This window comes from Ochotona princeps, chromosome 4 (genome assembly GCF_030435755.1).
Source record: "Ochotona princeps isolate mOchPri1 chromosome 4, mOchPri1.hap1, whole genome shotgun sequence".
Lineage (NCBI taxonomy): Eukaryota > Metazoa > Chordata > Mammalia > Lagomorpha > Ochotonidae > Ochotona > Ochotona princeps.
In genome coordinates this window covers 85,198,235-85,226,029 of record NC_080835.1, presented here as the reverse complement: position 1 = coordinate 85,226,029, position 27,795 = coordinate 85,198,235, and the positions used below count along the sequence as shown (strand labels likewise).

At 41.7% G+C, this 27,795-nt stretch overlaps 1 protein-coding gene across 1 annotated transcript; it reads left to right on the top strand.

Moving 5' to 3' along the window:
- Nucleotides 1-1,036: 1,036 nt before the first annotated feature.
- On the top strand, nt 1,037-26,139 carry BIRC2 (baculoviral IAP repeat containing 2). The gene is made up of 9 exons (XM_004585012.4): nt 1,037-1,154; nt 2,189-3,434; nt 3,533-3,632; nt 17,836-17,914; nt 18,747-18,795; nt 21,288-21,530; nt 24,753-25,007; nt 25,290-25,331; nt 25,427-26,139. The coding sequence occupies exons 2-9, from the start codon at nt 2,600-2,602 to the stop codon at nt 25,618-25,620; spliced, it is 1,797 nt and encodes a 598-aa protein (XP_004585069.3). The 5' UTR covers nt 1,037-1,154; nt 2,189-2,599; the 3' UTR covers nt 25,621-26,139.
- The last annotated feature ends 1,656 nt before the right edge of the window (nt 26,140-27,795 follow it).

Here is a 27,795-nt window from a genome sequence, read left to right as displayed (position 1 = left end):
TTATATGCTTTTTTTCCCCACCTATATTGGGAATGTTCTGTAACTTTCCGAGAAATCGTGACTTGAACTGAGCGCTGAAGTACTGCCAAAGGCCATGTGCATTTTTGGAAGTTTTTAGTCATTGGGAGCTGTGGCATTTCCTTTTTTTTTCTCTCTCTGTATCACAAATACTTTCTTTTTACTGTTACCCTTGGAACAGAAGACCTCCTGTTCTGTGACTGACAGGCAGAAATGACAGGACAGGAAATGGGAAATGGTGCAGTGTCTTGGAATTCCCCTGGCTGCCTAATTAAGTGGCTTATTGGGAAGTTTTTGAAATATTTGTTTCTGGAGTTCCCCAGAAAGCAGCAAGCATCTGATTTCATTGACGGAGACTATTTTTACAGAAAGTAAAATAAACACGGAGTCTTTCGCAGCAGCACAGCATGCACAGCACGTTGCTGTGCTCGGTGCATCACACCGCATCACAGAGGAGGGAAGACCCAAGGCCTAGGGCTTTTAAAACCAAGGTTTATTTGCAATTTTTCTACAACATACCCACCACAACCACCACCCCCACTTTTTTGTGTGTGCGTGAACGCCCCTGTGTCTGGGCATATACTCAATGCATACACTCCAAACTCCTTTGCAGCGCTTCTCTGCTGGCCACGGACCCAGCCAGCTCTTGCGGGATGCTCCGCAGCTCGGGAGGAGGAGGCGCCCTGCGCGAGCCAGGACCGGGCTGAACCCGCAGGGCGCGCGGCGCGGGCACCGAGCGTTTCCGCAGGGCTTCCCGAGCCTCCATCGTCCCCGCCCACGCTAGGGCCACGTCCCCCTCAGGAGACTGCGGGGAAAGCGCTCGGGCAGCAGCGGCTGCGAGGTGACGAGATGAAAACTCCGGGCTGCGGCGCCCAACCGGGCCCCCCCGCCGCCGCGCCGGCCCCTTTCCCGGAGGTGACCACCGCTCCGTTCCGCTCTCCGACCGCACTCGCCCGGGCGCCCTCGCGCGGCGGTTGACGTGGGCGCCCGGCAGGCCGCGCTGACGTCACGGTGCGTGCGCGTCGGGGTGGGGGCGGCGGCCCGGGGCGGCGTCGGCTTGGGCCCGGCTGCTTTCCGGTTGTGTGGAGGTCTCCTGGCAGCCGCGCTGTTTCCTTGTTTGCGGTGCTGGCGGTGCGGTGAGTGCGGCTCCCTCCGGGCCTGGCCCCGCCGGGCGGGCGAGGGCCCACTTCCCTGGGGCTGCGGCCGGGCTGGGGAGCCGAGGGCCCGGGGCTCCGCGGCCGAGGGTGCCGTGGGCTGCCTGGTTTCTGCCCTCGCCGAGGCGTTTCTTTGGAAACCTTGCAGTCCAGAGTGGTTATTACTGGTGCTGCGACTATTTGTTATTTTAAAAATCTGTTTCCAAGTCCGCTGTGGCCGCTGCCAACCTTTCTGCTCTTTGGAGTTTGACCAAGATATTTGAACCCGAGTCTTTTGCGCGATTGTAATCTGAGCCTTCTTCCGTGTCCCTTGAATATGTGGGAACGCGAGGGCGCACGTTTCACGGAGTTCTGTGTATTGTGGTTGTGCATTGGGAGAAATACCTATGAGAAATTAATAGATCAGCACCACGGTTTTTCTGTGCCTTCCATTTTATCGCCCACCATCCTGCGCTTTGCGTCCCTGTGTGCATCCCCGAGTTTCACGGGCTGTTGCTAAATTACGGTTTTTGAGTTGCTTTCTGCTTTGGAATTGTGGGGCAATGGATAGAGTAAGAATTTGAGTTAATGAGCTCCTCCTGATGGTATTTAACTCCCCACTAGACTAGCCAGTTTTCCTGGTCCTGGTAACATCTGAAGAAAATAAGAATCCCGTTGGCAAACCTTCTCTGCAGACACAGCTTAATGAAGTCTGCAGCTCGGTCTCCTTTTGCCTCTGCAAACGTGCCCGAAGTACTTATCCTTCAGTGAGAAAAGGGGAGGAGACAGAAGGGTTCCTGTGTGGAATTGTGCGTCGGCTTTGCTGTTGTACGTTTTAGTAACATAGATATAGTTGGTGCTGTGGTGGCCATGGAGTTGTATTGCATGTATTTAAATTAAGAGCATTTCCAGTTAGAAAGATTTGGTGACACATTGCTGGAGTTAAGTCTGTTGTCTAAAGTGTGTGAATTGCATTATCTGTAATATTCATTTACCATGCAAGCAGTTTTTAAAAATACATTTTTTTTTCTTTTCAGATTTAGGACCCTGAAGAGTCTCTGTTTTTTTCCTCTTTTGCAGTAGTAAATCCAATTATGGAGACCCTGACACTTCATAATGGGATATAATTTGAATTCCATGGGAGTGTGGTTTTGTGTAGGAATTACATTTGGAAAGTAGTGAGTTTTCAAAAAGATTGTGAGGAGTTCACTGCTGGTCCATTATGGGTGAGCAGGAGTTCTGTTGGTAATACATTACTTTGTTAGGCTTTGGTTATAAAACTGGAAAGGACTAGCTGTGCATTTGACATTCTCTACTGAACGCCTAGTGTGAAGAGATGAGACATTTCATATGAAGGTTTTAGCTATCAGGAAATACTGCCACTACTCATGCACAAAGCTACCTCTCTAAGAGTTGCCCCAGAGACTTTGTCTTGAAGAACTCAGAGTATGATGGAAGAGAGCGCCATCTTGTCAAATTGGACAAATGACAACAAGCAAAAAATGAAGTATGACTACTCTTGTGAACTCTACAGGATGTCTACATACTCGGCTTTCCCCAGCGGGGTCCCCGTCTCCGAGCGGAGTCTTGCCCGTGCTGGTTTCTATTACACTGGCGTGAATGACAAGGTCAAGTGCTTCTGTTGTGGCCTGATGCTGGATAACTGGAAACAAGGAGACAAGCCCATTGAAAAGCATAAGCAGCTCTACCCTAGCTGCAGCTTTGTTCAGAAGCTGGTTGTAACTAGTCTGGAGCCCACCAGTAAGACGACTTCTCCAGTGAAAAGTAGTTTTGTGCATTCATCATCTCTCCCTTTGGAAGCAGGTGGCTCATTTGGTGGTTCTTACTCCAGCTTTTCAACAAACCCTCTTAATTCTAGAGCAGTTGAAGACCTTTCTCCATTGAGGACTAGCCCTTATCGTTATTCCATGAGTAGTGAAGAAGCAAGATTTCTTACTTATCACATGTGGCCCTTAAGCTTTTTGTCACCATCAGAACTGGCAAGAGCTGGCTTCTATTATGTAGGACCTGGGGATAGGGTAGCCTGCTTTGCTTGTGGTGGGCAGCTAAGCAACTGGGAACCCAAGGATGACGCTATGGCAGAACACCGGAGGCATTTCCCCAAATGTCCGTTTTTGGAGAATTCTCTGGAAGCACTGAGGTTCAGCATTTCAAATCTGAGCATGCAGACGCATGCCTCTCGAATGCGGACATTTATGTACTGGCCAGCCAGTGCTCCAGTGCGTCCAGAGCAGCTTGCAAGTGCTGGTTTTTATTATGTAGGTAAGAAACTTGTGAAGAGCCGTACATTTCACTGACTTGGTTTTATTTCCCATGTTAGAGTAGGTATGTATGCAGATTGTATTTTTTTTACCCTTCAGGTCGCAATGATGATGTCAAATGCTTCTGTTGCGATGGTGGCCTGAGGTGTTGGGAATCTGGAGATGATCCCTGGGTGGAGCATGCCAAGTGGTTTCCAAGGTAATTGTTTGGAAAAGGTACATATATAGTTATTGCCTTCATTTCACTTCCTCCATCATGAAGAGAATTTAGGATAACAAATAAAATAGAACAAAAATCACATAAAAAAGGTTTAAAAAAAATAAGGGTTATAAAATGTATATAAAACTGCACAGCTGGGCCTAGTACGATGGCTCAGTGGCTAAATCCTCACCTTGCAAGTACCAGGATCTCATATGGGCACTGGTTGGATCTGGCTGTTCTGCTTCCCACCAAACTCCCTGCTTGTAGCCTGGGAAAGCAGTCGAGGACGGCCCAAAACCTTGGGACACTGCACCTGCATGGGAAACCTGGAAGAAGCTCCTGGCTCCTGGCTTCGTATCAGCTTGGCTCCAGCCATTGTGGCCATTTGGAGAGTAGAAGGAAAATCTTTGTCTTTCCTTTCTTCTGCAAATCTGATCTGCCTTTCCAAAAAATAGATGAATGTTTTTAAACATACATATAATAAAATATTACTAAGTGTGAAATATTTTTCCTGTGTAATTTTATCTTTTTATGATATGTCATTTGCTTACTTTTTGCTGTTCTGTTTCCAGTAGTATCTTTTACTTTTTATTATTGCCATCCCAAAGTTAGAGGCAGTGTAATTGAGTAGCACTGTGAATTTAGACCTCCTTTGTAAAATAAGATCCTCTTATTAGTATGATAAGATACATATAATACAAAACTGACCTTTTTAAGTTATAGTGTGATATTACATACATTCATGAGGCTCTGCACTCAGCGCCATCTTGTCTCTATCTTAACTCCATCTGAAACTGGACCCATTAAATACCAGTTCCTGACTATCCACCCACCTGTCTTCCAGTAACATTTCTGCTTCCTTCTGTGAATTTCGTTGCTGTAGGTACCACAAAAAGGTGGAAGCATATAGATAATGTTTTGACCTTTGAGGGACTTATATAGTAATGAACAATCCTGAACCCCTTTAGCAAGTTAAAATTATTTTGTTGGGCCTTGCGCGGTAGCGTAATGGTTAAAGTCCTCACCATGCATGTGCCAGTTCCCCATATGGGCTCTGGTTTGTGTCCTGGATGCCCTACTTCCTATTCAGCTCCCTGCTTGTGGCCTGGGAGGCAGTTGAGGACGACCCAAAGCCTTGGGACCCTGCACCTGCATGGAAGAACTGGGAGAAACTCCTGACTCCTGGCTTTGGATTGGCTCAGCTCCGGCTGTCGCAGCCGCTTGGGGAGTGAATCATCGGACAGAAGATCCCTCTCTCCTACTTGTAAATCTGCCTCTGCAATAAAAATTATGTTGTTATTTTCCTATAATACATAATGCAAAAGGAGCTTAAGCAACAAATAATATTATGAATCAGTTTAGCATAGAAAGTTGTATTTTAAAACTATATAAATATTTATAATTCAGATTTTTCTCATTCTTAAATTGGCATTATATTTACCTCAAGTAACTAAAAAAACATGCTGTCAGAATTTTGCATGGCTTAATTATACATATAATTTGAAATTCATATTTGATGTCAAACACAAATAGCTTCCAAATTCCATGCTTAACTTACTGCATTTTGTGATTTCTAAAACCTTTTTTTAAAGATTTATTTTAATTGCAAAGTCAGATATACAGATAGGAGGAGAGACAAGAAGATCTTCCATCCTATGATTCACTCCCCAAGTGACTGCAACGGCTGGTACTGAGCCAATCAGAAGCCAGGAGCTAGGAAATTCCTCCAGGTCTCCCACGCAGGTGCAGGGTCCCAAGGCCCTGGGCCGTCCTCAACTGCTTTCCCAGGCCACAAGCAAGGAGCTGGAAGGGAAGTGGGACTGCTGGGATTAGAACCGGTGCCAATATGGGATCCCAGCGCATTCAAAGCAAGGACTTTAGCTGCTAGGCTACTGCACTGGGCCCTTTTAGTTTTGTTTTGTAATTTGCATTTTAAGTTGTTAAATAAGGGAAGGATTTGGGTTGCTTTTTGTGAATAATTTCTCTGAAAACAACAAATTTCAACTTTAGATTTTTTTAAAAAAATTATTATTTTTAAAAGATGTATTTTTATTACAAAGTCGGAAAAACAGAGAGGAGGAGAGACAGAGAGAAAGATCTTCCATCCATTGATTCACTGCTCAAGTGGCTGCAATGGTCAGAGCTGAGAGAGTTCAAAGCCATGAACCTCTTCCCGGTCTCCTACGTGGGTGCAGGGTTCCAAGCTTTGGGCCATCCTCGACTGCTTTCCCAGGCCACAAGCAGGGAGCTGGATGGGAAGTGGGGCTGCTGGGATTAGAGCTGGTGCCCATGTGGGAACCCCGGGCATGCAAGGTGAGGACTTTAGGTGCTAAGTGCTGCACCAAGCCTAAAAAATTATTTTGAAAGAATTACAGAGAGGGGGGGAGACAGATATTCCGTCTGCTGGTCCACTTACTCATTACCCAGATAGCCACAACAACTAAGATTGGGTGAGGCCAAAGCCAAGAGCTTCACTCAGGTTTTTTGTTTGGGGGCAGGTGTGCACTTGAGGAGTTGGGCCATTTCCTACTGCTTTTCCTAGGCCTGTAGTGGGGAGCTGAATCGAAACTGTAGCATCGGCATGTGAATCAGAACCTGCATGTGATGGCGGTGTTGCAGGCAGCAGCTTTTTATTTATTTATTTTAAGATTCATTTATTTTTATTGGAAAGACCGAGTTAGAGTTGGAGAGTCAGAAAGATCCTCTCTGCTGGTTCACTCCCCAAGTGGCCACATGGCTGGAGCTGAGCTGATCCGAACCCAGGAGCCAGAAGCTTCTTCCAGATCTCCCATGTGGGCACTGGTCCCAAGGCTTTGGGCTGTCTTCTGTTGCCTCCCCGTGCCACATGCAGGGAGCTGGATGGGAAGTGGAGCAGCTGGAACATGAACAGACACCCAAACAGGATCCTGGTGTTTGCAAGGTGAGGATTCAGCACTGGGCCATCGTGCCGGGCCCAGTCAGCAGCTTTCCCTGCTGTGCCACATTAATGACCCCAGATGGGGAGAATCCTTAATTGAAATAAACGAAAAATCAAATGGATAATCATTATTACTACTTTTTCTTTTGAAAAATGTGTCCTTTTTTTATAACATTTAATAATTTGAAAGGCAGAATGACACAGAGAAATCCTCTGTCCATTGAGTCACTCCCTGGATAGCCATAATGGCTGGGGCAGGTGCAGGCTGCAGCCAGGGTTTTACAGCTCTACTGAGTCTCCCACATGGCTGGCAGCAGCTCAGGTCCGTGGCCATCCATCAGTGCCTTCCAGGAACCCCAGCAGGGGGGAGATGCTTTGGAAACAGGGCTCAGATATGGGGTACCAGCACTGCAAGTGCTGGCTTAATCCACTATGGCATAATGGCAGCCTCTATCACTTGTCAAATATTTGGCTGCTTGCTTGATTCATTACATAAATATATTTAAAGGCTTTTTTTTTTAATTTATTTGAAAGGGCCTCCTCGGCCAAAGCGGGGCTGGGATAGGCCGAAGCTGGGAACCAGGAGCTGCTTCTGGGTTCCCCAGGTGTGTGCAGGGGCCCAAGGATTTTGGCCATCCTCTGCTGCTGTCCCAGTCCATAACTAGGGAGCTGGATTGGAAGAGGAACAGCCTGGACTAGAACCACTGCCCATATGGGAGACCAGCGCTTCAGTGAGAGGATTAGTATACTTTGCCACTACCCTGCCCCATTGTTTATTCTATTATATATCTAGGGTATGTAATGATTGTAATTTCTGTCCTCATGGAGTTTATTAGAGAAAGGTGAAATATGGAGCACGGTTCCACTATGCTGCTTGTGTTTTTTTTTTTTTTTTTGTAAGGCAGATTTAAAGAGTGGGAAAGATAGTAAGATCTTCCATCTGCTGATTCATTCCCCAGTGGCTACAATGGCCAGAGCTGGGCTGATGTGAAGCCAGCAGCCTGGAGATTCTTCTGGGTCTCCCATGTGGGTGCAGAATCCCAGTGACTTGAGCCATCTTTTGCTGCTTTCCTAGGTATGTTATCAGGGAGCTGGATGGAAAGTGGAGCAGCTGGACTAGAACAGGCACCCATATGGGATGCTAGCACTGTAGGCAGAAGTTTAGCCTTATACACTGTGGTGCTGGCACCCTCCTCCCCTTCTCATCTTTAACCATTATAAATGGGTCAGTCCAAGAATAATTGAGATTTAATTTTTTTAAATTTTTGTCTTTTAAAGATTTATTTATTTTATTGGAAAGTCAGATTCACCGCCACCTCCCCACCCCAAGTAGCCACTACAACTGGAGCTAAGCTGATCTGAAGCCAGGAGCTGGGAGCTAGGAGTTTGTTCCAGCTCTCCCACGCGGGTGCCAGCTCCCAAGGCCCTGGGCCGTCCTCTACTACTTTCCCAGGCCACAAGCAGGGAGCTGGATGGGAGTGGAGCTGCTGGGACACAAACCAGTGCCCGTATGGAATTGAAGAGCGTGTATGGCAAGGATTTTAGCTGCTGAGACGTTGTACTGGGCCCGATCTCTAGTAACTTCCAAAGCATGTTTATTATATTTACTGTTCTTGATAGAAACCCTTAGATGTGTTTTCTAAATTTGCTTAATTTTTTTCAATTTTATTGGGATGTAATTGACAGGTAAAGTTGTATGTGTTGTAAGTATACAAGTAATGATTGGACAAGCACAATCAAGGTTGTTAGCAGCTATTACATGGTAAACTTTTGGGTTTGGGAAAATGTGAACACTTGAGCAAATTCAAGTACACGTATTTTTGGCATTTTGATTTATTTATTTGAAAGGCACATACAAACACCAAGATGGGATTATTCATTTGCTACTTCACTGCCCAAATGTCCATAACAACCAAGGTCTCCTATATGGGTGGCAGGGACCTGAGTCCTTAGGCCACTGCGCCAGGCCCCATTTTTCATAATTTTAGTCTTGATAGGCTATGTTTCTAGAAATTAATTTGTTTTTCCTGATTATTCAATTTGTAAGCATATAATTGTCTATATTCTCTTATGATACTTTGTATTTCTGTAGTAGCAGTTAATACTTTATTTTTATTTCTGATTTTAGTTTAAAGCTTTGTTTAATTTATCTTAAACAGCTTTTAGTTTCAATGAGCTTACTTTCTGTAGTGGCCAATTTATGTTTTGATCTTTATTTGCTTTCTTTGTAAGCTTTGGGTTTTCTTTTCTTCCTTATGGTATCAAGTTGTTTTGGTTTTTGAGTTCTTTTTACAACTATAGGTGTTTATACCATAAACCAATTATTAGAAGTGCTTTTGTTGCATTCTGCATGTTTGGCATGTTAACTTTAATGTTTCCAAGGTTGTTTTTTTCCCCAAAGATTTGCCTATTTTTTTTCTATTTTTTTAAATTAATTAATTTATTTTTTTTACAAAGTCAGATATACAGAGAGGAGGAGAGACAGAGAGGAAGATCTTCCATCCGATGATTCACTCCCCAAGTGAACCACAACGGCCGGTACTGTGCCGATCTGAAGCCAGGAACCAAGAACAACTTCTGGGTCTCCCACGTGGGTGCAGGGTCCCAAAGCTTTGGGCCGTCCTCGACTGCTTTCCCAGGGCATAAGCAGGGAGCTGGATGGGAAGTGGAGCTGGGATTAGAACCGGTGTCCATATGGGATCCCAGGGTGTTCAAGGCGAGGACTTTAGAAACTAGGCCACACCGCCGGGCCCAAGATTTGCCTATTTACATATTTAAAAGGTATAGTGAGGGAGAAGGAAAGACAAAAAAAGTCTGGTAGTTTGCTTCCCAAATCCTACAACAGCCAGGACTGGACCAGGAGCTCAGAACTCCATCCTGGACTGTCACTCAGGTGGCAGGATCTCTAGTATTTTTCCAGCATCTCCTCACTCCCAGGATACCTGGAAGCAGGAAAGCTGGACTGGAAGTTGACCCAAACCAGGCACTCTGGTAAAGGATGTTGGCATCCCAACTGGCATCTTAACTTACTGTGCTACAACACCCACCTCTATTTTTTTTTTAATTAGGCAGAAAGAAATAATTGAATGCAGCTATCTTGTTGTCCCTCCCTGGTGCTTACAGTAGCTTGGGCTGGTCCAGACTGAAGTGGGAGACAGAATTCAGTCTCGATTTCCTATGTAGGTGGAAGAGATCTACCTGCTTAGAGATTGGTACCATCACTTACTCTTTCCCAGGGTGCACATCATCAGGAAGCTGAAATTTAGGAGCAGATCTGGAACATAAGACCAGATTCCTTTTTATTGCAGGGTTCAAAAGTGACAGTGTAACTGCTTGGCCAGATGCCTGCTGCCATGGCAGCCATTCTGAGAATACTTGATTTAAATTACATACAAAAACTACCTTTTGTCCTCCCTCTCCACAGTTCGTTCTGATGTCAGTTAAGGTATCCATTGTGTATCCACTACCAAATTATTGTAGTTACAGTAATTTTTAATACTTCTTAAAAACTTATTGATTTGGAAGTCAGAGTTCTTCCGTGTGCTGGTTCACTCCTAAGTAGGTTGAACCAGTCCCAAACTAGAAGACAGGAGCTTTATTCATGTCTCCACACGCTGGCTGTCTTCTGCTTTTCTAAGGCCACCAGCAGGGAGCTACATCAGAAGTGGAGCAACTGCCCCAAACGGGATGGTTGCCAAGCGGTACCTTTACCCACTGTGCCACAATGCTGGCCTCAATTTTTAAGACTTTTTTGACCTTTATATAATTTTTAAAGTAGCAGGTATTTTGAATTTGATCAGCTATTCATCTTTACCAATGTTATAATTTCATGTTTTCTTGTTACAAGAATTCTTTGATTACAGCCTAAGGAACTCTAGTACTTCTGATGAGGCAGTCTTATAATGATGAACTCTTTCAGCTGTTTTTTTTCTGAGAATGTGTTTATTTTTTCATATCTGAAGGACAGCTTTGCTGAGTAAAATATTCTTGGTTGGCAGGGGCTCTCCCCCCGCTTACCACTTTGAATATATAACTTCAGAAAGTTTATGGAGACATGTGATATGTTGTTTTGATACTTATTTGAAAGGCAGAGTGACAGACAAGAGATGTCTTCCATCCACTAGTTTACTCTCCAGATGGTCGCAGCTGCTGGCCTGGTCCAGGTCACAACCAGGAGCCAGGCACTCCAGTGAGTGGCAGGGGCTCTAGCATTGGGACCATTCTCCGTTGCTTTCCCACGTACGTTAGGAGGGAGCTGAATTGGAAGCTGAGTACTGGGACACTGCCTGGTATCCTGATATGGGTTGCTGGCATCACACAGGGGGCAGCTTAATGCACTGCGCCCTAATGCCAACCTGTAATATGGAAAGTATTCTTAAAATCCCTGCATAGGTTTTTCATAATACACATTTTTCATGACCCTTCATATGCATAAATTTAAAAAATGTACCAAAATAAACTTATCTTTTGGTTCTATTTTTCCTTGAACCTTTTGAAGTACTTTTTTCCCCAACCATGACCATTCACTTTGTTAATAATTGCTGGGGTTAATCCATTGAAAACAAAGAACTGGGAACAATAAATTGCCAACTAAAGGTGTAGTGTAGATATCGAGGTCCTGTTCAGGGAGAATAAAAGAGTTACCTCCTGCAACAGGGAGGGAAAAAGTGGAAAAGCAAATTTCAAAGGTTTGAATTCCCAGCCCTGTTACATCTGTCATGACCAAATTAGATCTCAGTTGGCTACATCCAGTTTTACAGTCTGTCCTTTTTTTTTTGGTGCATTTAGATAATTTAATTTGGAGATAGTTATTAAGTTACTATTACGATAGTCATTTGGGCTAATTGGTGGTTGGTGTCACCACTCGGTAGGCATGAAAAGAGAGTCACTTTAGAAGTTTACAGAATGCTTGCACTGCCCAGAAGGTGCTTTCAGCAAGACAAAAATGAGTGTTTAAACTTACCATGAAAATGTAAAGAAACTACCAGTCACTTCCTGGGGATGGCTTTTGTTATCTAGAGCAAACTAGGCACGGTTTCAGTTATGGCCTTCAGATGGCCATTGTACTTGCCCTGTTACTGATTGTTGGCCCTCGTTCTGCTTGCCTGAATTGTACTTAAAGATCACCACTTCCACCATTCCCAGCACCCTGCATCTGTCTTCAAAACCTTGTCCTGCTAAACAAAAACAAAAAACAAAACCTTGTCCTTCTGCGACAGGAGGTTGCTTTCTTTAACATCTTTAATACCCTTTGATTTGCTTACTAAAGCTGTCCACATAAGAATTCCTCTTTAATGTATTAGAGCCAAGAATCAAGGTTGCCTTAGTTTTACCACATGAAGTTCTCCAGGACACTATTGCACATGCCTGCTTTCCTATCATTTATTTCATTTAGTTATTGTTCCCATTTCTATTTTCTTATCTAGTGGTCGAAGTTTCGTGTTTTTGTTGGTTTTTTTTTTTCTCAGATTTTATTTTGATTTATGTAATAACCTGGATGTACTCTTTGTAGAGTTTTATATAGTTTATCTTAGCTTTACTATATACTCAGATGACTCATCACAATCTATTGATATGAAGAACTTACGAGATAGGGGAAAGTAAAATTTTCTGTCACAGAACTCTTCAACCAATCTTTTTTTTATTAATTACATTGCATTATGTGACATAGTTTTATAGGCACTGGGATTCCCCCCACCCTTCTCCAAACCCTCCCACCATGGTGGATTCCTCCACCTTGTTGCATTACCACAGTTCAAGTTCAGTTGAGATTCTTTCATTGCAAGCATATACCTTCAACCAATCTTTAAGGATGGTTTTGCTGATGACACATTCTTCTCATTTTCCTATGCCTGAGAAAGTCTTAGTTTTTTGTTCATTCTTTTTTTTTTAAGATTTTTTTATTGGAAAGGCAGACTAACAGAGAGAAAGATCTTCCACTGGTTCACTTCCCAAGTGGCCTCATTGACTGGAGCTGAGCTGATCCAGAGCCAGGAGCTGCTTCTTCTTCTCCTATGCAAATGGCTTTCAGCCATCCTCTATTGCTTTCCCGGGCCCCAAGCTGGATGACAGATGGGAAGTGGAACAGCCAGGACACAACCCAGTGCCCATATGGGATCCTGGTCCATGCAAAGTGAGGATTTGGCCATTGAGCCATCTCTCTGAGTCCTAATATCATAACCTTACAATGCACTCTGCAAGATCCAAATTAATTCAAATGACCGTTATCCTACTTTGAGAAATTCAGGGATCCTGTTTAAATCCCCAAATTAGGAAACTTGGCTTAGAACACTGAAGAATTATCAGGTCCAAATCATTTGGTCAAAATAAAACACATCTAACTAACCATTTTAACAAATACTATAGGTCAGATCTGATCAGAGTTAAGGTAATTATTAGAAATAAGTAGATGAATCTTTAACTTCTCTCAAGACTCAGTAACAACAACAGAAAAATGCAGAAAGCTTTCCAAAACACAAGAAAGCTCTCATTATTGAAGTCTATTACAATACCTTGGTTCAATGCATGAATCTATCATTTGTAACTGTGAGATATATCATGAGACAAAGAGATAAAGAATCATATACTCCTATGGTCAAGAGCCAAAGAGAAAAACCTAGCTTAAACTTCACAGAAGGGGGAAAAATGTCTTCCAGGTTTAGGAAGAATTAATGGAGTCAGCCTCTTTCCAGCTGGGGTGGGGAAATTTGTAGTAGCCAGCAGCATTCACTTTTTATTCTGGACATTAACAAAGAGGGAGAGACACAAAATGAACTATCTCCTGCTGGATATTTCTGACAAAGCCTGCAAGGGTACAGTCAAGACAACAGGGAACGGCCAGGGTGGATTACAGAACAGCTGTCCTGTGGTCTCATAGAGGTAGGGCTGGCAAAGCAGCTGAGTAAATCCAATCATATTAGGCAAAAGGAAGCCCATTTAGGCTAACTGTCCTCCAGCTTGTAAGCAGGTCATGCAGTAGTGCAGGAAAAATAAATTAGGCATTTTTTCTTGTAGTTCTAGTGGTCAAAGGAATCCCGATGTCCAAAGTGACACCCCAAGGGGTGTATCTAGTCAGTTCCCTTTACCAGTAGTGTGCTAGAACTGGGCCTCTTCTTGGTCAAGTGTACCTTTGCTTAGACAGACATTTTTCAGAATAGCAGGTGCAAGGAGTACCGAAACAAGAGGATAAATACAGAAGTGTCCCTCTGTTCTTACCTCTCCTGAGTTCGAGATGTCTCTCAGGACTCTTCTCGGCATGCGCTGAAGCCAGCAGGAAGAGGAGAAAGGTGAGGATGGGTTAGCACATGTTACCCTCTGCCACTCAGCCTTCCATGCCTTTGAATATATTTGTCAAAACAGCATGCAAGGAGTCGTCATTTTCTGTTACATCAGTGTGCTAGAACTAGGCCTCTGCCCCTTAAAAAAAAAAAAAAAAAAAAGAAATAGTTCTAACTTTGAATTGACAAAACCTGATTTCAACAGTGAACCTTACTGGCAAGAGTCTTAGCAAAGGCGTTTTGAGTCAGAATTTGGAGAGATGATATCAGTCCTGACTACTGCTTAGGCTGGTGACTAGCTGGGTGAAGGGATAAAAAAGCCTGGTGAGAGAGTAAAATTCTCCCCACTAAGCTCTCTGTGAAATATGGGCTACATAGAAAGGACCTGACAGCAAATCCAAATCCATACAGATATTATTTTGCTTGATACTATTTCCCATAGGCTTACTTTGCCAATTTTTTTCTCCTCTGATTTTCAGTTGGTATGCCTTATATTTCACAGATTTCTTCTTGATTCAGTTTGTTGTTCTTTATTATACATTGCATTCATTGTGTTGTTTAGCTATAGAATTTGTTTGGCTCCTCTTTTCCTTTAAAGATTTGCTTATTTCTGTGAAAGGCAGAGTGATACAGAGGGAGAAGCAGATCTTCCATCTGTTAGTTCATTTCCCGAATAGTCCCCGCAACCGCGACTGGGCTGAGGTGAAGTCAGGAACCAGGAGTTCCATCTTCCCACATGAGAGGCAGGGGCTCAGTAGTTGGACCATCAACTGCCTTCCCCGGTATATTAGCAGGATTCGACAGCAGAACAAGTACTCATTATAGGAATGCCAGCTTCACAAGTGGTGGCTTAGCTTGCTGTGCCACAGTGCTGGTCACAGCCCCTGTTTTTCATGGTTCTTCTTTCTCTATTGAACTTTCCATTTTGTCTGTTTTCTTGATTTCACTGAATCATCTGTGTTCTGTTGCAATTCAGTGAGCTTCCTTAAAACAGTTGTTTCAAATGTTTAGCAATGGGTAACTCTCCATTCTTGTACTGACTGATTTTCATCGGGAAAGACCCTTCCTTGTGGGTGATTATGAGTTCCGGAGGTGAGGCTTCTAGTTCTTCTGGCAGAGCCAGTCTCTAGTGGGCTTTGTTAGCTGAGCTCATTATCAGTGACGATTGTAGGGTTCCTCAACCTCCAAGGCTACAGGTGTCTGTGGTAGAGATTGATTGGATCTGTGGTGGCAGTGGCTGCCAGCAACCTTCCGATCTTTTTTCTGTCATGAGAAATGTCATGGCCAAAGCGATCCCTCTGGACACTGGTCTTGGTTTCTGGTGACTGTTACAGTAGTGTTGGTGGCACTAGTGTTTGATGCCTGTAAAGCAGCCACAGCACTGGGACTGTGGAGTGGGTCTATGTAGGCTGACTGTGGTTCTTGGGTCCATGATGCTGGTGAACCTACAGCTATGGTTCTTCTGTTGCCTGAAACATGGACCCCCACGGGGCAGCTCTGGAACTGGGTCTGGGATATAGATCTCCATTAAGATCTGGCCAGAGCAGCCACAGAACTGACTTCTGAAAATGTGCAAGCAAAGCAGCCACAGAGCCAGGGGTATGACCCCACAGCTCCTCATGGAACACCTGTGGCTTCGGAGTACAGCTCGTGTGTGTGTGTGTGTGTAGGGACAGTGGTTTGGAGAAGACGTATGTTGTGAGAGTGATACAAGAGTTGCTCTTTTGGGGGCATGAGCATATTCCCCCTCTCCGGGCATCCATAGCAGTAATGGGTATTGACTGTCACACTGAAAGCAACTGACAGTGTTTTCTGCAGACAACAGTAAGTGCTAATGGATGGTGTTGGGTCTCCCACTGTTAACCTGCAGGAAACTGTGGCTGTGTTGGACTTTGCAGCTCCTCGGTGGCAGATTCTTCTGGGGTCCCCCAGAGCAGTCCACTGAGCTCTGCCACTCAAGAATTTTTGTCCCTCTAGCTCTCACCAGACATCTCTTCTAGCCCTTTTCAGTTGGTGGCCTTTTTGTTTCTTTAATGTGTTTCAAGAGCAGATGTTGATTTTGATGTCAGCATATTAATTATTAGGGGTTATATTTTTGGACTATTACCTAAATAATATTTAACCTAAGGATAAAAAAACTTTGCTTTCTTCCAGAAGTTTTATTGGTTTAGAGTTTTTAAAGATTTGTTTATTTTATTGCAAATTCAGATATACAGAGAGGAGGAGAGACAGGAAAATCTTCCATCTGATGATTCTCTCTCCAAGTGACCACAATGCTGGTGCTACGCCGACCTGAAGCCAGAAACCAGGAGCCTCTTCTAGGTCTCCCATGAGGGCACAGGGTCACAAGGCTTTGGGCCATCCTCAACTGTTTTTCCAGGCCACAAGCGTGGAGCTGGGTGGAAAGCGGGGATGCTGGGATTAGAACCAGTGCTCATATGGGATCCCAGCACATTCAAGGCGAGGACCTTAGCCACTAGACCACTCTGCTGGGCCCTTATTGGTTTAGATTTTATGTTTATGTTTATGATCCATTTCTGGTTTATTGCTTTAGTATGGGCGTTGAGTCCAGGTTCCTTTGTGTATGATATCCAATTGTCTATCACCATTTATTTAAAAAAAAAAAAGGAACAGAATGGAAATAGGTGTTATGTGAACTTCCTGGACACCCTGGTAGTTTAGAAACTTTTGAATAAAACTTTTGAATAAAAGGATCAAAGTACAAATTTATAAAAACACCTGAGTCCATATTTGTTTGGAGAAAGGATGGTGGATTATACTTCAAACAGAATGGAAAAGTTTGCAGACATATTAGCAGTAATTATAATGTGCAAATTCACATTTTAGGAATACTATTACAATTTCAGATTATAGTAAGCCCAAAAAGGAAATTGTCTCTAGTAACATTTTCAGATAACAGTTTGTTTCCTTTTTGAGGTCTAAACCCTCTTTTCTTTGTTGTTGTGTTAATGCAACAAAATAGGAAATAGACGTTATCAACATTAAAAATGTATATTTTATGATTTTTTTTGTACAGTGGTTATGCAATGTATGTGTGTTGTGGTTATGATGTAAATGTTTCAACTGTGGAGTGCAATCAAATGTTTGAAAGGCACTTTCTAGAGTAATGAGATTGTATTTTTTGGTACTGCTGAAAAAAATTTGGGGGGCTAGTACTGTAGTATATCAGGCTAATCCTCCTCCTGCAAGCACCAACATTCCATACGTATTGGTGCATGACCCAACTGTACTTCTGACAGGTACAGTCATAGTTCCAAAGGACAAATACTAGGCCTGGCCCCTAAGAAGGCCAGGAATGGCTGATAAAGGTGGGAGGAATGTGTGGTAAAGTGCTGACTAATATTAGCATGGACAGTCTGTGACTAGAAATCCATTTTAAAAGAGAGAAACAGGGCCAGGCATGATGGCTCAATTGGTTAAATCCTCACCTTGCAAGTGCCAACATTCCATATATGTGCCAGTTTGTGTTCTGGCTGCTCCACTTCTCAATCAACTCCCAGCTTATGGTCTGGGAAAACAGAGGAGGCTGGCTCAGGTCCTTAGACCCCAGCACCTACATGGGAAGCACGGACGATGTTCCTGGCTCCTGGCTTCAGCTCAGCTCAGTTTTGGCCATTTTGGCCATTTGAGGAGTGAACCAGTGTATGAAAGATATCTCTCTCTCTCTCTCTCTCGGTCTTGTAAATCTGCCTTTTAAATAAATAAATCTTTAAAAAGATTTCATCAGGACAGGTGTTGGCTTAGCGGTCAGCTCTGACTGCTGCTAACCAGCTTCCTGCTACTGCGTACCTGGGAGGCAGCGGCAATGAATCAAGCAGCTGGGCTCTTGCCACCCTCGTGGGAGCTTCTGGCTTCAGCCTGTTGCCTGCTTTTATGATGGGGACTTCCATCTAGTCTTGTGTTGTGTTGTGTTTCTTTTTCTACTGTTCTCCCTTTCAGATATGGACAAAATTTTAAACTTTTTTTTTTTCATCTTATGTTTTAGGTGTGAGTTCTTGATCCGCATGAAAGGGCAGGAGTTTGTTGATGAGATTCAAGCTAGATTTCCTCATCTCCTTGAACAGGTAAATACATTTTAAAAACATTAACTATTGAATTATGTTATATAGCAATTTCAGAAATGTTAAAACTAATGACTACATCTGCTTTCTTATTAGTTTCACATTTTGTATCCTGACCAGTGTCATCTCTTTTTTAATATTGATTTATTTGAAAGACTCTGAGAGACAAGGAGACGAAGAGATCAGTATTCTGTTGGTTCACTCCTCAAATGGCCACCACAGTTGAGGTCAGAACCAGGTGCAGTCAGAGCCAGTGATCCCTGGGTGGGTGTCCAGGGTCCAAGAATTTAGGCCATCTTCTGCTGCATTTCCAGGCCAGTTAGTAAGGCTCTGGATTGGAAGTGAACCAGACAGGATTCCAGCTGTGACCATATCAGATGGCAGCATTGCAGGTGGAGCCTTAACCTGCTGTATCACAACACTGGCCTATCTAATTTTTATTTTTGTAATCAGTGTATTTGGGCTTTCAAAACATTTTTTTTTGAAAAATATTCATCACACCACTGTACAAATTTATGATAGGATAGGAAAAGAAACTTTCTCTTTGATCTTTTCCAGAAAATAACTTACAGGCAATTGAGACCTGTTGACGGTAACCCAGTCCAAATGGAATAGGAAACCAGTGATACATTTTCCTACATGCTTCAAATGGGAGAAATACCTGAATTCTAATTTAGAAATAGATAAAGTTTAAGGAAACCTGTATGATAGGGTCAAACAAAGTTAAGTGAAGTATATAAATAACCCAGTTTTTGAGTATGCTCATTTATTTAGGGTAAACAGTGTCGTCTTTGTAGATTGACATTTCTGACTTTACCTGGAACTTGTTTCATAGCTACTGTCAACTTCAGACCCTCCTGGAGAAAACAGTACTGACCCACCAAGTAAGTAGGAAATACTACAGGTGTACAATGGGAATATTTGCAACAATATTAGGAATGAAAATATTTTTAAAACATGTTTCTGAAGCTATAATGAAAAATATGGGAAAGCCAGCTGTTAAGTATTGGGTGAATACTAAGATTAATGACATCTTAGAGGGTTCTGGGAAGTTGACTAGTCTTTGTTCTTTTTCTAACACTGTAATGGGAAAAAGGCAATTACAAAATAAGCACAACAACAGAAAGCTCTAAGCAGTGTTAATAAGAGTTGCAAATAATAAATCCTCCTAGGAGGTTAAGGTTGCTGTGAGTTAGCATGATTCAGAGAAGGCTCTGAATTTAATAAAGTAATTCAGTAATTTAATAAGTAATTAATAAAGTAATTGCTTATTAATATGGTAATTAACGAATAATTTAATAAGATAATTTCAGTCAGGTACACAGTTATTTCAATAATATGTTTTTTTTTTGAGTAGAAGTTAGTCTTAGCTGCATCTCTATTAGTATTTTCACTGTACATTTGAGGGTGCTTGCTCCACAAAGTCTGGAAAATGGAATTAAGAGATCATTTTTCTGCCAGAAATTTGTAGATTTTTGCATAGAGGGAGTCTTCAAAACTGTCGTAGAAAATACTTAATATGAAACTGCAGGTGCAGCTAACTAATTTGTCCCTGTTAGGACTCCCTTGTTTAGTTTCTCTGATGCTACGAGCTCCTGTTTCTTTTTTTTAAATCATTACTCCATTTTCAAACTTCAGTTCAAATTTAATGTAAATTTTTCTTTATTTCTTGTGACCCAGGCTGGAATGTCCAGCTATTTGTTCAACTCTGTCCTTGGTTATGATGGAAATCTAAGTGAATATGACCAAAACAAAATTTTCTCCTTTATTTGTTTCTCTTTGGTTGTCCTTTTTTTTTTTTTTTTTTTTTTTTTTTAAGATTTACTTGTTTTTATTACAAAGTTGGAGAGACAGAGAGATCTTCCATCTGATGATTCACTCCCCAAGTAACCGCAAATGCCGGTGCTGTGCCGACCTGCAGCCAGGAGCCAGGAGCTTCTTCCAGATCTCCCATGCGGGTGCAGGGTCCCAAGGCACTGGGCCGTCCTCGGCTGCTTTCCCGGGCCACAAGCAGGGAGCTGGAGGGGAAGTGGAGCTGCCGGGATTAGAACCGGCGCCCATATGGGATCCCGGGGTGTGTTCAAGGCAAGGACTTTAGCTGCTAGGCCACGCCGCCGGGCCGGGTTGTTATTTTAACAGTTCTCATTTGCTAAGATTAAAAAGTTGGCATTATCTCGGATTCCTCTCTTTTTAGTTTGTAAATTTATTAACAGTTATTTTATTTCTGTCTTATAACACATCCTTCTCCTTACTACTCAACATCACCACTATCACCCTATCCAAATTCCATCTTCTGTCGTAGGTAACAGATCTCCCTGATTAAAGTCCCATCTCCACATAACTGCTAGAGTCATCCTTTGAAAGCACAAACCACATTTTACCATACCTCTGCTTAAAACCCTTCTAGACTATTCTAGAAAACGTAGAATAAAATACGAACACCTTGTAAAGCTTTCCATCTGGACCCTGTCCTCCCCTCATTTTCTACCACCTTCCTTCTCTTCTCTGAACATGTGAAGGTTTTCCATTGTTTTTGCTCATCTTGGGAAGATGTCGCTCATATCCGCACAGCTGGTTGCTTCATATCATTTAAATTTGTGGGCTGTCCCCTCAGGCAGGAGATCCAAGTAATGTTTCAGCAGCAACACACAGCACATTTGTTGCTTTTTGTTTATCACAACTTTCCAGCAGATGGCAGTAAAGTGTCTTGAAGTGTTACATCTACTACAGCTTTCCTAGGAGTGCCATGTGGGCCACCTTTGACTCTGATCAGTCTGTCAAAAATGCCCTACAGCCTTCTAGATTCTTCAGCAACCTTTTTACTTTGGAGAGTGTTTATCTGTATCTAAGATCATGTGTAACCACAGTTTTCATTGCATATTTAGGTACACTGTGAGTGAAATTGTCTACTTTTTTTTGTACTTCTCATTTTTATTTTCCTTGTCATACCTTTCAACCCATCTAGCCCTCTCCATGCTTGAAAACTTGAAATCCAGTGCTATTTTTCTTCCCTCACCTTCCTGGCTGGAGAATTTAATTTCTTACTTTCAAATTTCTACATGTTACTGCTTTTCAAAAATTATCCAACAAAATCAATTCTGGGGGAACTTTGATAAGATACAGATTTCTAAGCATTATTCCTAAAGAATTTGTCATTAAGTAGGCCTAAGGTATATCTTGGGAAGTGCTTTTTTAAGTGTTATAGCCTTATTCGGTCTTTATTAAGGTCAGCTTGTTTTCACTGAAGTTATAGGTTGTTGAGGCATACGTTCACCTGTTTGACCAGGGTGACTGAGTGCATCTTATGCCACACTGTATTTTTCTCTTTAGTTTTGTATTTGTGGAGCTTAATATTAGTATGTGTCTTTTCAAATAGTTGTTCTTTTTGGACCTGGAGAAAGTTCTTCAGAAGATATGGTCATGATGAATACACCTGTGGTTAAAGCTGCCTTAGAAATGGGCTTTAGTAGAAGCCTTGTGAAACAGACAGTCCAGAGTAAAATTCTAACAACTGGAGAGAACTACAAAACAGTTAATGATATTGTATCAGCACTTCTTAATGCTGAAGATGAAAAAAGAGAAGAGGAGAAGGAAAGGCAAGCTGAAGAAATGGCATCAGGTATTTGGGAATATTAGTTACCTGATTATTTCTCAGTGGGGCTCACAGAATTGTCTCACTCGTGGTGGTCAGCATCCTTGTCTTACACCCACTGTCTGCTGCTAGGAGCCTCCCTGTCATTCCCAAACTGCACCTTCCTCCATTGCCTGAATTGCTCTTAGAAACACTGACCGAAGCTTTTGTTGTAGGTTTATTTTTTTTTTTTAATATTCTTTGATTGATGCTGATCAGCAAACTTTTGGAAAAAATCTCTTTTCTTGAGATAAATTACTTTTTTCCCTTACAAAATAATTTAAATTGTAAAAGCAGGATTTTCTAAGTTGGATGCAGGTTTTATTTCTACTTTTTAAATTTAAAGTTCTTTTAAATTGAAATTTTAGATATACATTAATTTTTAACAGGCAGAAATTTTTTCTTCTAGCTGGTTGTTCACTCCCCAAGTGCCCACAGTAGCTGGAGCTAGGTCAGGCCAAAGCCAGAAGCCTGTAACTCAGTCTGGGTCTCACCTAAAGAAGACAGGGACCCAAGTGTTTGAACCATTGCTCATTGCCTGCAGAGGTTCACACCTCTGGGAAGCTGAAATGTGCAGTAGAGGACTCTGAAACCAGCACTCTGATGGGTTGTGTTTCCAGAAGTGCATTACTGCCATACCAAATGCCCACCCCACAGTCGTATTCTTAATATGATCCTGGAGTCATTGATCTTTGCTAGATGATCCTTTTAGAAAAAATATCGGAAGAAATCCTTGGCTTTGAAAATCGCCTGTGCAACGTAGGGGATAGTAGAAAATCGATTTTGGTATTTACACAGATACGGATCATGCAGAGTCTCAGCCTCTCAAACACAACTCTTCAATATTTACTACCACAAGTATTTACAGAGCACGAGCCCCAGTGCTAATCCTGGTGAATGCTCTTGTAAAGCGCACAAACTAGCTGAGAAAACTGCTGTGCAAAAGAGTCATCAGAAAGGGAAGAGGCAGCTGGTAGGTGAGCTTATACATGGGCTGTAAATTGGGAAGTTGGTTGAAGATACTTTTTTTTTTTAAAGATTTCTTTATTTTATTACAAAGTCAGATATACAGAGAGGAGGAGAGACAGTGAGGAAGATCTTCTGTCCGATGTTTCACTCCCCAAGTGAGCTGCAACGGCCGGTGCTGTGCCAATCCGAAGCTGGGAACCTGGAACTTCCTCCGGGTCTCCCACGCGGGTGCAGGGTCCCAAGGCTTTGGGCCGTCCTTGACTGCTTTCCCAGGCCACAAACAGGGAGCTGGATGGGAAATGGAGCTGCCGGGATTAGAACCGGCACCCATATGGGATCCTGGAGCGTTCAAGGCGAGGACTTTAGCCGCTAGGCCATGCCGCCGCGCCCGAAGATACTTTTTTTAATCTTGAAAATCGGGATAAGAATATAAAGGAACGTTATGGTATGTCTGTGCAGCAGAATGTTTAGAAGTCTGACAGGTTCAGAAAGATTTATATATAAATTCTGGATCTATGAGTCCTTGAGGTGACAGCTTATTCAGTAACACTTCAGCTTTTTCATCAATAAAATAGAGATTAAAATACTATGTTACAGGATTACTGTATGAATTAAATGAGTATTGAAAAGAAAACACTTCAACATAGATCTAGCACATCAAATACACACTTTTTTTTTCTATTAAACAAATTGATTTGGGAAGTGGGAGGAACTTGATGAAGAAAGGACTATAGGGACATGAAAAGATTTAAGGATTATTTTGTAGTAATGAAACTTAAGTACTTATATGAACTCGGGGTAATAAACCTTAGCACCTTAGTCTTGTGACTTTGTCCTTAAATATAAAGGTCAACGAACAGTCTTAAAATGAAGCAAAGCCAGGAGATTGCTCTTGAGCTAGTAGGATTGGGAGTGACGTGGGGATCTTTAGAAGTGAGTAACTTAATAGCTCACAATGAGGCACGTTAATAAGGTAGAAGAATAAGTTGTTATCCTAGGAATAACATTGCTGAGATGAACACAGCAGCTCACTTTTACAGAAGTACAAAAGGGGAAGGAAGGCGCTTTGTACAATTTCTCATTAAACTTGAACCAGATAAAGATGTACATTCAAAACCTTTTTTTAGAAGTTTGAAAACAGGCAATTATATTTGATAATGATTGGGACACCAAAGAAGTAACTTTATGAAAAAGAGCAAGCTTGGGGCCAGTGCAATGACTCCACTGGAAGATCCTTCTCTCTGTCACTCTACCTTTCCAATAAATAAATAAGGCAGAGTGACAAAGAGAAGGATCTTCTGTCCACTAGTTATGCTAAATATTTCATATGTTATTTAATCATCACAGCGGTTGGAAGAAGGCACTGTTATTATTGATGTTTTACAGATGAGTGTATGGAGGAAGCTTAGAACACCTGACTAGTAGATGGCTAGGCCAGCCCAAGAGTCTAGATCTGGACTTCAAGCTCTGCAGCACTCTAGTGCTGCCTTAACTATGCTGTGCTGAACAGAATTCTGTTGGAGGAGGCTTCCTTTAGCAATGTACTTTATTAACTTAAATAGGCTACTAATTTCTGTGTCTTTTTCCCTGTATTTCAAAATGAGACACAGTAGTACTTATTTAACTGGTTTAACTGAGAAGAGCTGTATTCCAAAATGAAACTTTTCTTAAGAACTTATTTGAAAGAGTTACAGAGACAGGAAGAGATAGTGCTCCTCCATCTGCTGGCTCACTTCCCAGCTGGCTGGAGTGGTCTGGACTAGGCCAGTCTGAAGCCAGGAGCTTCTTTCAAGTCTCCTTCCTGGACAGTAAGGGTGCAAACACTTGGGTCAGAATCTACTGCTTTTCCCCGGCCAGTAGCCGGGAGGTGGGTTGGAAACACAGCAGCCAGGAAATGAAGTCATTAATTCCATGGTGGATGGAATGAAGTAGAGAACTTTTACTGCCCTCTGAAAACTCTGTGCTTCCTCTTTACAGAAGAAATAAGAGTTCTAGAATCTATGAATATACAGACTTCTAAAACTTATACGCACTCAATGCATACCCTTTTGTGTCTTACCTAAATCTGTAAATTTTCCAAATGACAGGTAATAAAGTGCAAGCATTTTGTTCTTTTTCAAGCTCTATTTATTTAATGATTAAATGATTTGTAGATTGGTTGTTAGTGATTGTACAGCCTAGTTAGAAGTTTAAATCTAACAGATTGTTTTTCCTTTTTTTTTTTCCTATTTTTATATGAAGATGACTTGTCATTAATTCGGAAGAATAGAATGGCTCTATTTCAGCAGTTGACATGTGTACTTCCTATCCTGAATCATCTTTTAAAGGCCAGTGTAATTAACAAACAGGAACATGATATTATCAAACAAAAAACACAGATACCTTTACAAGCAAGAGAGCTGATTGATACTGTTTTAGTTAAAGGAAATGCAGCAGCCAACATCTTCAAAAACTGTCTAAAAGAAATTGATTCTACGTTATATGAAAACTTATTTGGTGAGTTTATGGGGAAGATTATTTTAGAAATCCTTAGGTTTATGTTCATGTGTATTTTTGAAAGGAGACAGATTGTAGTTAGCAAGCTGTAATCTGTGTATTTCACCTGTTCCAAAGAATTGAAGTCTTTTAGTGCCCAAATAGTATGTCTGAATTTGAAAGTTTCTGATCATTTACAGGGAGAATCAACACTATTCAGTAGGTAGTTGGGGGGAAAAAGTGGTAGTAAGAAAAGCAGTTTTGTACTTTGGCAGAGTGGTAATTTATGTTTTCTTTACTCAGTGGAAAAGAACATGAAGTATGTTCCAGCAGAAGATGTTTCAGGTAAAATAAATTTAATACTGACACCAGCATGAGATATTTAATTACTGGGAGGTAAAGTAAAAATTTACTTTTACTGAAATTCTTTTTGTTGTTAGGTCTGTCACTGGAAGAACAGTTGAGGAGGTTGCAAGAAGAACGGACTTGTAAAGTGTGTATGGACAAAGAAGTTTCTATTGTATTCATTCCTTGTGGTCATCTGGTAGTATGCCAGGAATGTGCCCCTTCTTTAAGGAAATGCCCTATTTGCAGGGGTATAATCAAGGGTACAGTGCGTACATTTCTCTCATAAAAGAAAACTAGGCTGTATGTTACATATGTAAAAAAAAAGTCTTTAAAATATTGGATATTTGGAGCCACCTGAAGTAAATGGTATGATTGGTTCTTCAATTAGTAGTGTTCATGTTTTGCTCTGTTGTGGTATTAATACTTTTGTTTCCAAAAAAGATAGTAATATGTATTTAATTTTAGAATCTGTTCTTTGCAAAGCAAGATTTCTGTTTGATGATTACTCCCCTGTGTGGACCAGGGAGGAATGAAAGGAGTTGTGTCTGTGCTTCTTAGGAATTATTTCAGGAGTGACTGGATTTGGTATTCCTTCTAAAAGCTTTGAGTAGTGTTCCAGGAGTGTGGTTTAAAAGAACTGGAAACTGGGAACTTGAGCTCATCAGAATGATGGTGCCAAATTCTGTTTGGTGCTTTTTACTTGTGTTGTAAATTAAGGATTTTTTCCATTTGGTGTTAATAAGTTTACCCCTAGTTTGTGAGAAACATTTTAATAAAGTGTTTTGAAAGGTTTGCATCATCAAAATGGTTTTTCCTGTCTGATTTTAGGAAGTAGTTTTATTAAAGTCTTTATTGCCTTCAAATGTTAAAGAAAAAAACTCGAATTCATAAAACAAGTACTTTTTAAAATAATGTGATTTATGAGAATTCCTTCAGGTGAGACTCTGGTTGCTTTGTATAGATGTATTAGAAAATGAAATAATATAAAAAAAGTTTTAAAAATGTATTTCTGGGGGTTGGCGTAACAGCTTAAATCTCGGCTTGAACACCTGTATCCTACATAGGAGAATTTGAGATTGGGCTGCTCTGCTTACATCCAGCTTCCTGTTAGTGCACATCCTAGGAGGCAGCAGTGATGGGTCATAGTTCACATTAGGTGTTTTTCTGTTGTTGTTGTTGTTTGTTTTACAATTATTTTCATTGGAAAGGCAGATTTACAGAGAGAAGGGGAGACAAAGGTTTTCCATCAGTTTGTTCATTGCCCAAATGGTTGCACTGACTGGAATTGAGCCAATCCAAAACCAGGAGCCTTCTCCAGATCTCCCATGTGGGTGCAGGGCCCAAGCAATTCAGCCAGCCACGGCTGCTTTCCTAGGCCACAAGCAGGGAGTAGGGAGTGGAGCAGCCAGGATACTAACCAGTGCCCAAATAGAAACCCTGTGTTTGCAAGGGGAGGATTAACAAATTGATCCATGGTGCTGGGCCCAGCTTTGCTTTTGGTGTTGCGAATTCTGTAAAGTACTAGAAATTATTGAGGAGGCCAAAGATCTTGTGTTTACCATGTAAGAAAATACAATTATGTTAATACTTCTGATGAGAATAATTATTTAAGAAAACTTGGTAAGAAGAGTGGCATTGCTATATTTTAGCAAAGCTTGGCTTAATTGAAAACAGCTGGTTTCTCATACATCTTTTACATTTAATCATGTTTTGGTAGAAATATGAAGGAAATTCATTCTCACAGGTACATATTTGTAAAAGGAAGGATAAATTTTCAGCTAGTTGTGAATATTTTTGATGTTTTAGAGTTTATCAGAAGTTTCTTAAACAGTTGGAAGATGGGATAAAAAGTCAATGATTTTTTTTTAATTTTACTGTTGATATTTACGTAGATGATCAGGGTGGGAAGGGTCAAGGATTAGGGGAAAGTGGTCGAGACCATTGTTTACACATTTTCTTTTTCTTCCTGTATTTGGGGGGGGTAGGATACAAGGGGAGAAACCACCTCCAGCATCCCAACCCCCCTCAGTAGCCAGTGTTGGGGAACAGACATCCGATGTCATCTCAGGGTCACCATTGTGCAGTATTTTCTGAGGGTTCTGCTCAAGTGGTTTTTGATAGCTCTGAGCTGCTGTTGATATCGCTGCTCCAAGGATGAGAAAATTCTTCCAAGATCAATTGGCTAACATAGTTCACCTCAGAGTTTCCACTTGCCTAGAAATTTGCTGTCAAGCCCTCCTTCTCATATTCTAAAATGCAGGTAATGATTTTTTTTTCTAGGAGTACACTTTGATGTCATCAGTCGAGGTAGACAGATGCTTTGGCATCAGCAGTTTTACCAACATTATTTTCCATCTTCACAGAAGCTAGCACAGTAGAAAGGACAAGTTAATTATGTTTGACTTTTTAAAGGAGCACAGGGTTCCTTCAGCACAGAAGGAACCCTGTTCCTGCTTTTTCT

Bases quoted from the DNA above. Each gene is read 5' to 3' on its own strand.
- BIRC2 (XM_004585012.4), top strand. From the start codon at position 2,600: ATGATGGAAGAGAGCGCCATCTTGTCAAATTGGACAAATGACAACAAG. The intron at 3,435-3,532 runs GTAAGAAACTTG...TTTACCCTTCAG, and splicing joins TGCTGGTTTTTATTATGTAG to GTCGCAATGATGATGTCAAA. The intron at 3,633-17,835 runs GTAATTGTTTGG...CTTATGTTTTAG, and splicing joins CATGCCAAGTGGTTTCCAAG to GTGTGAGTTCTTGATCCGCA.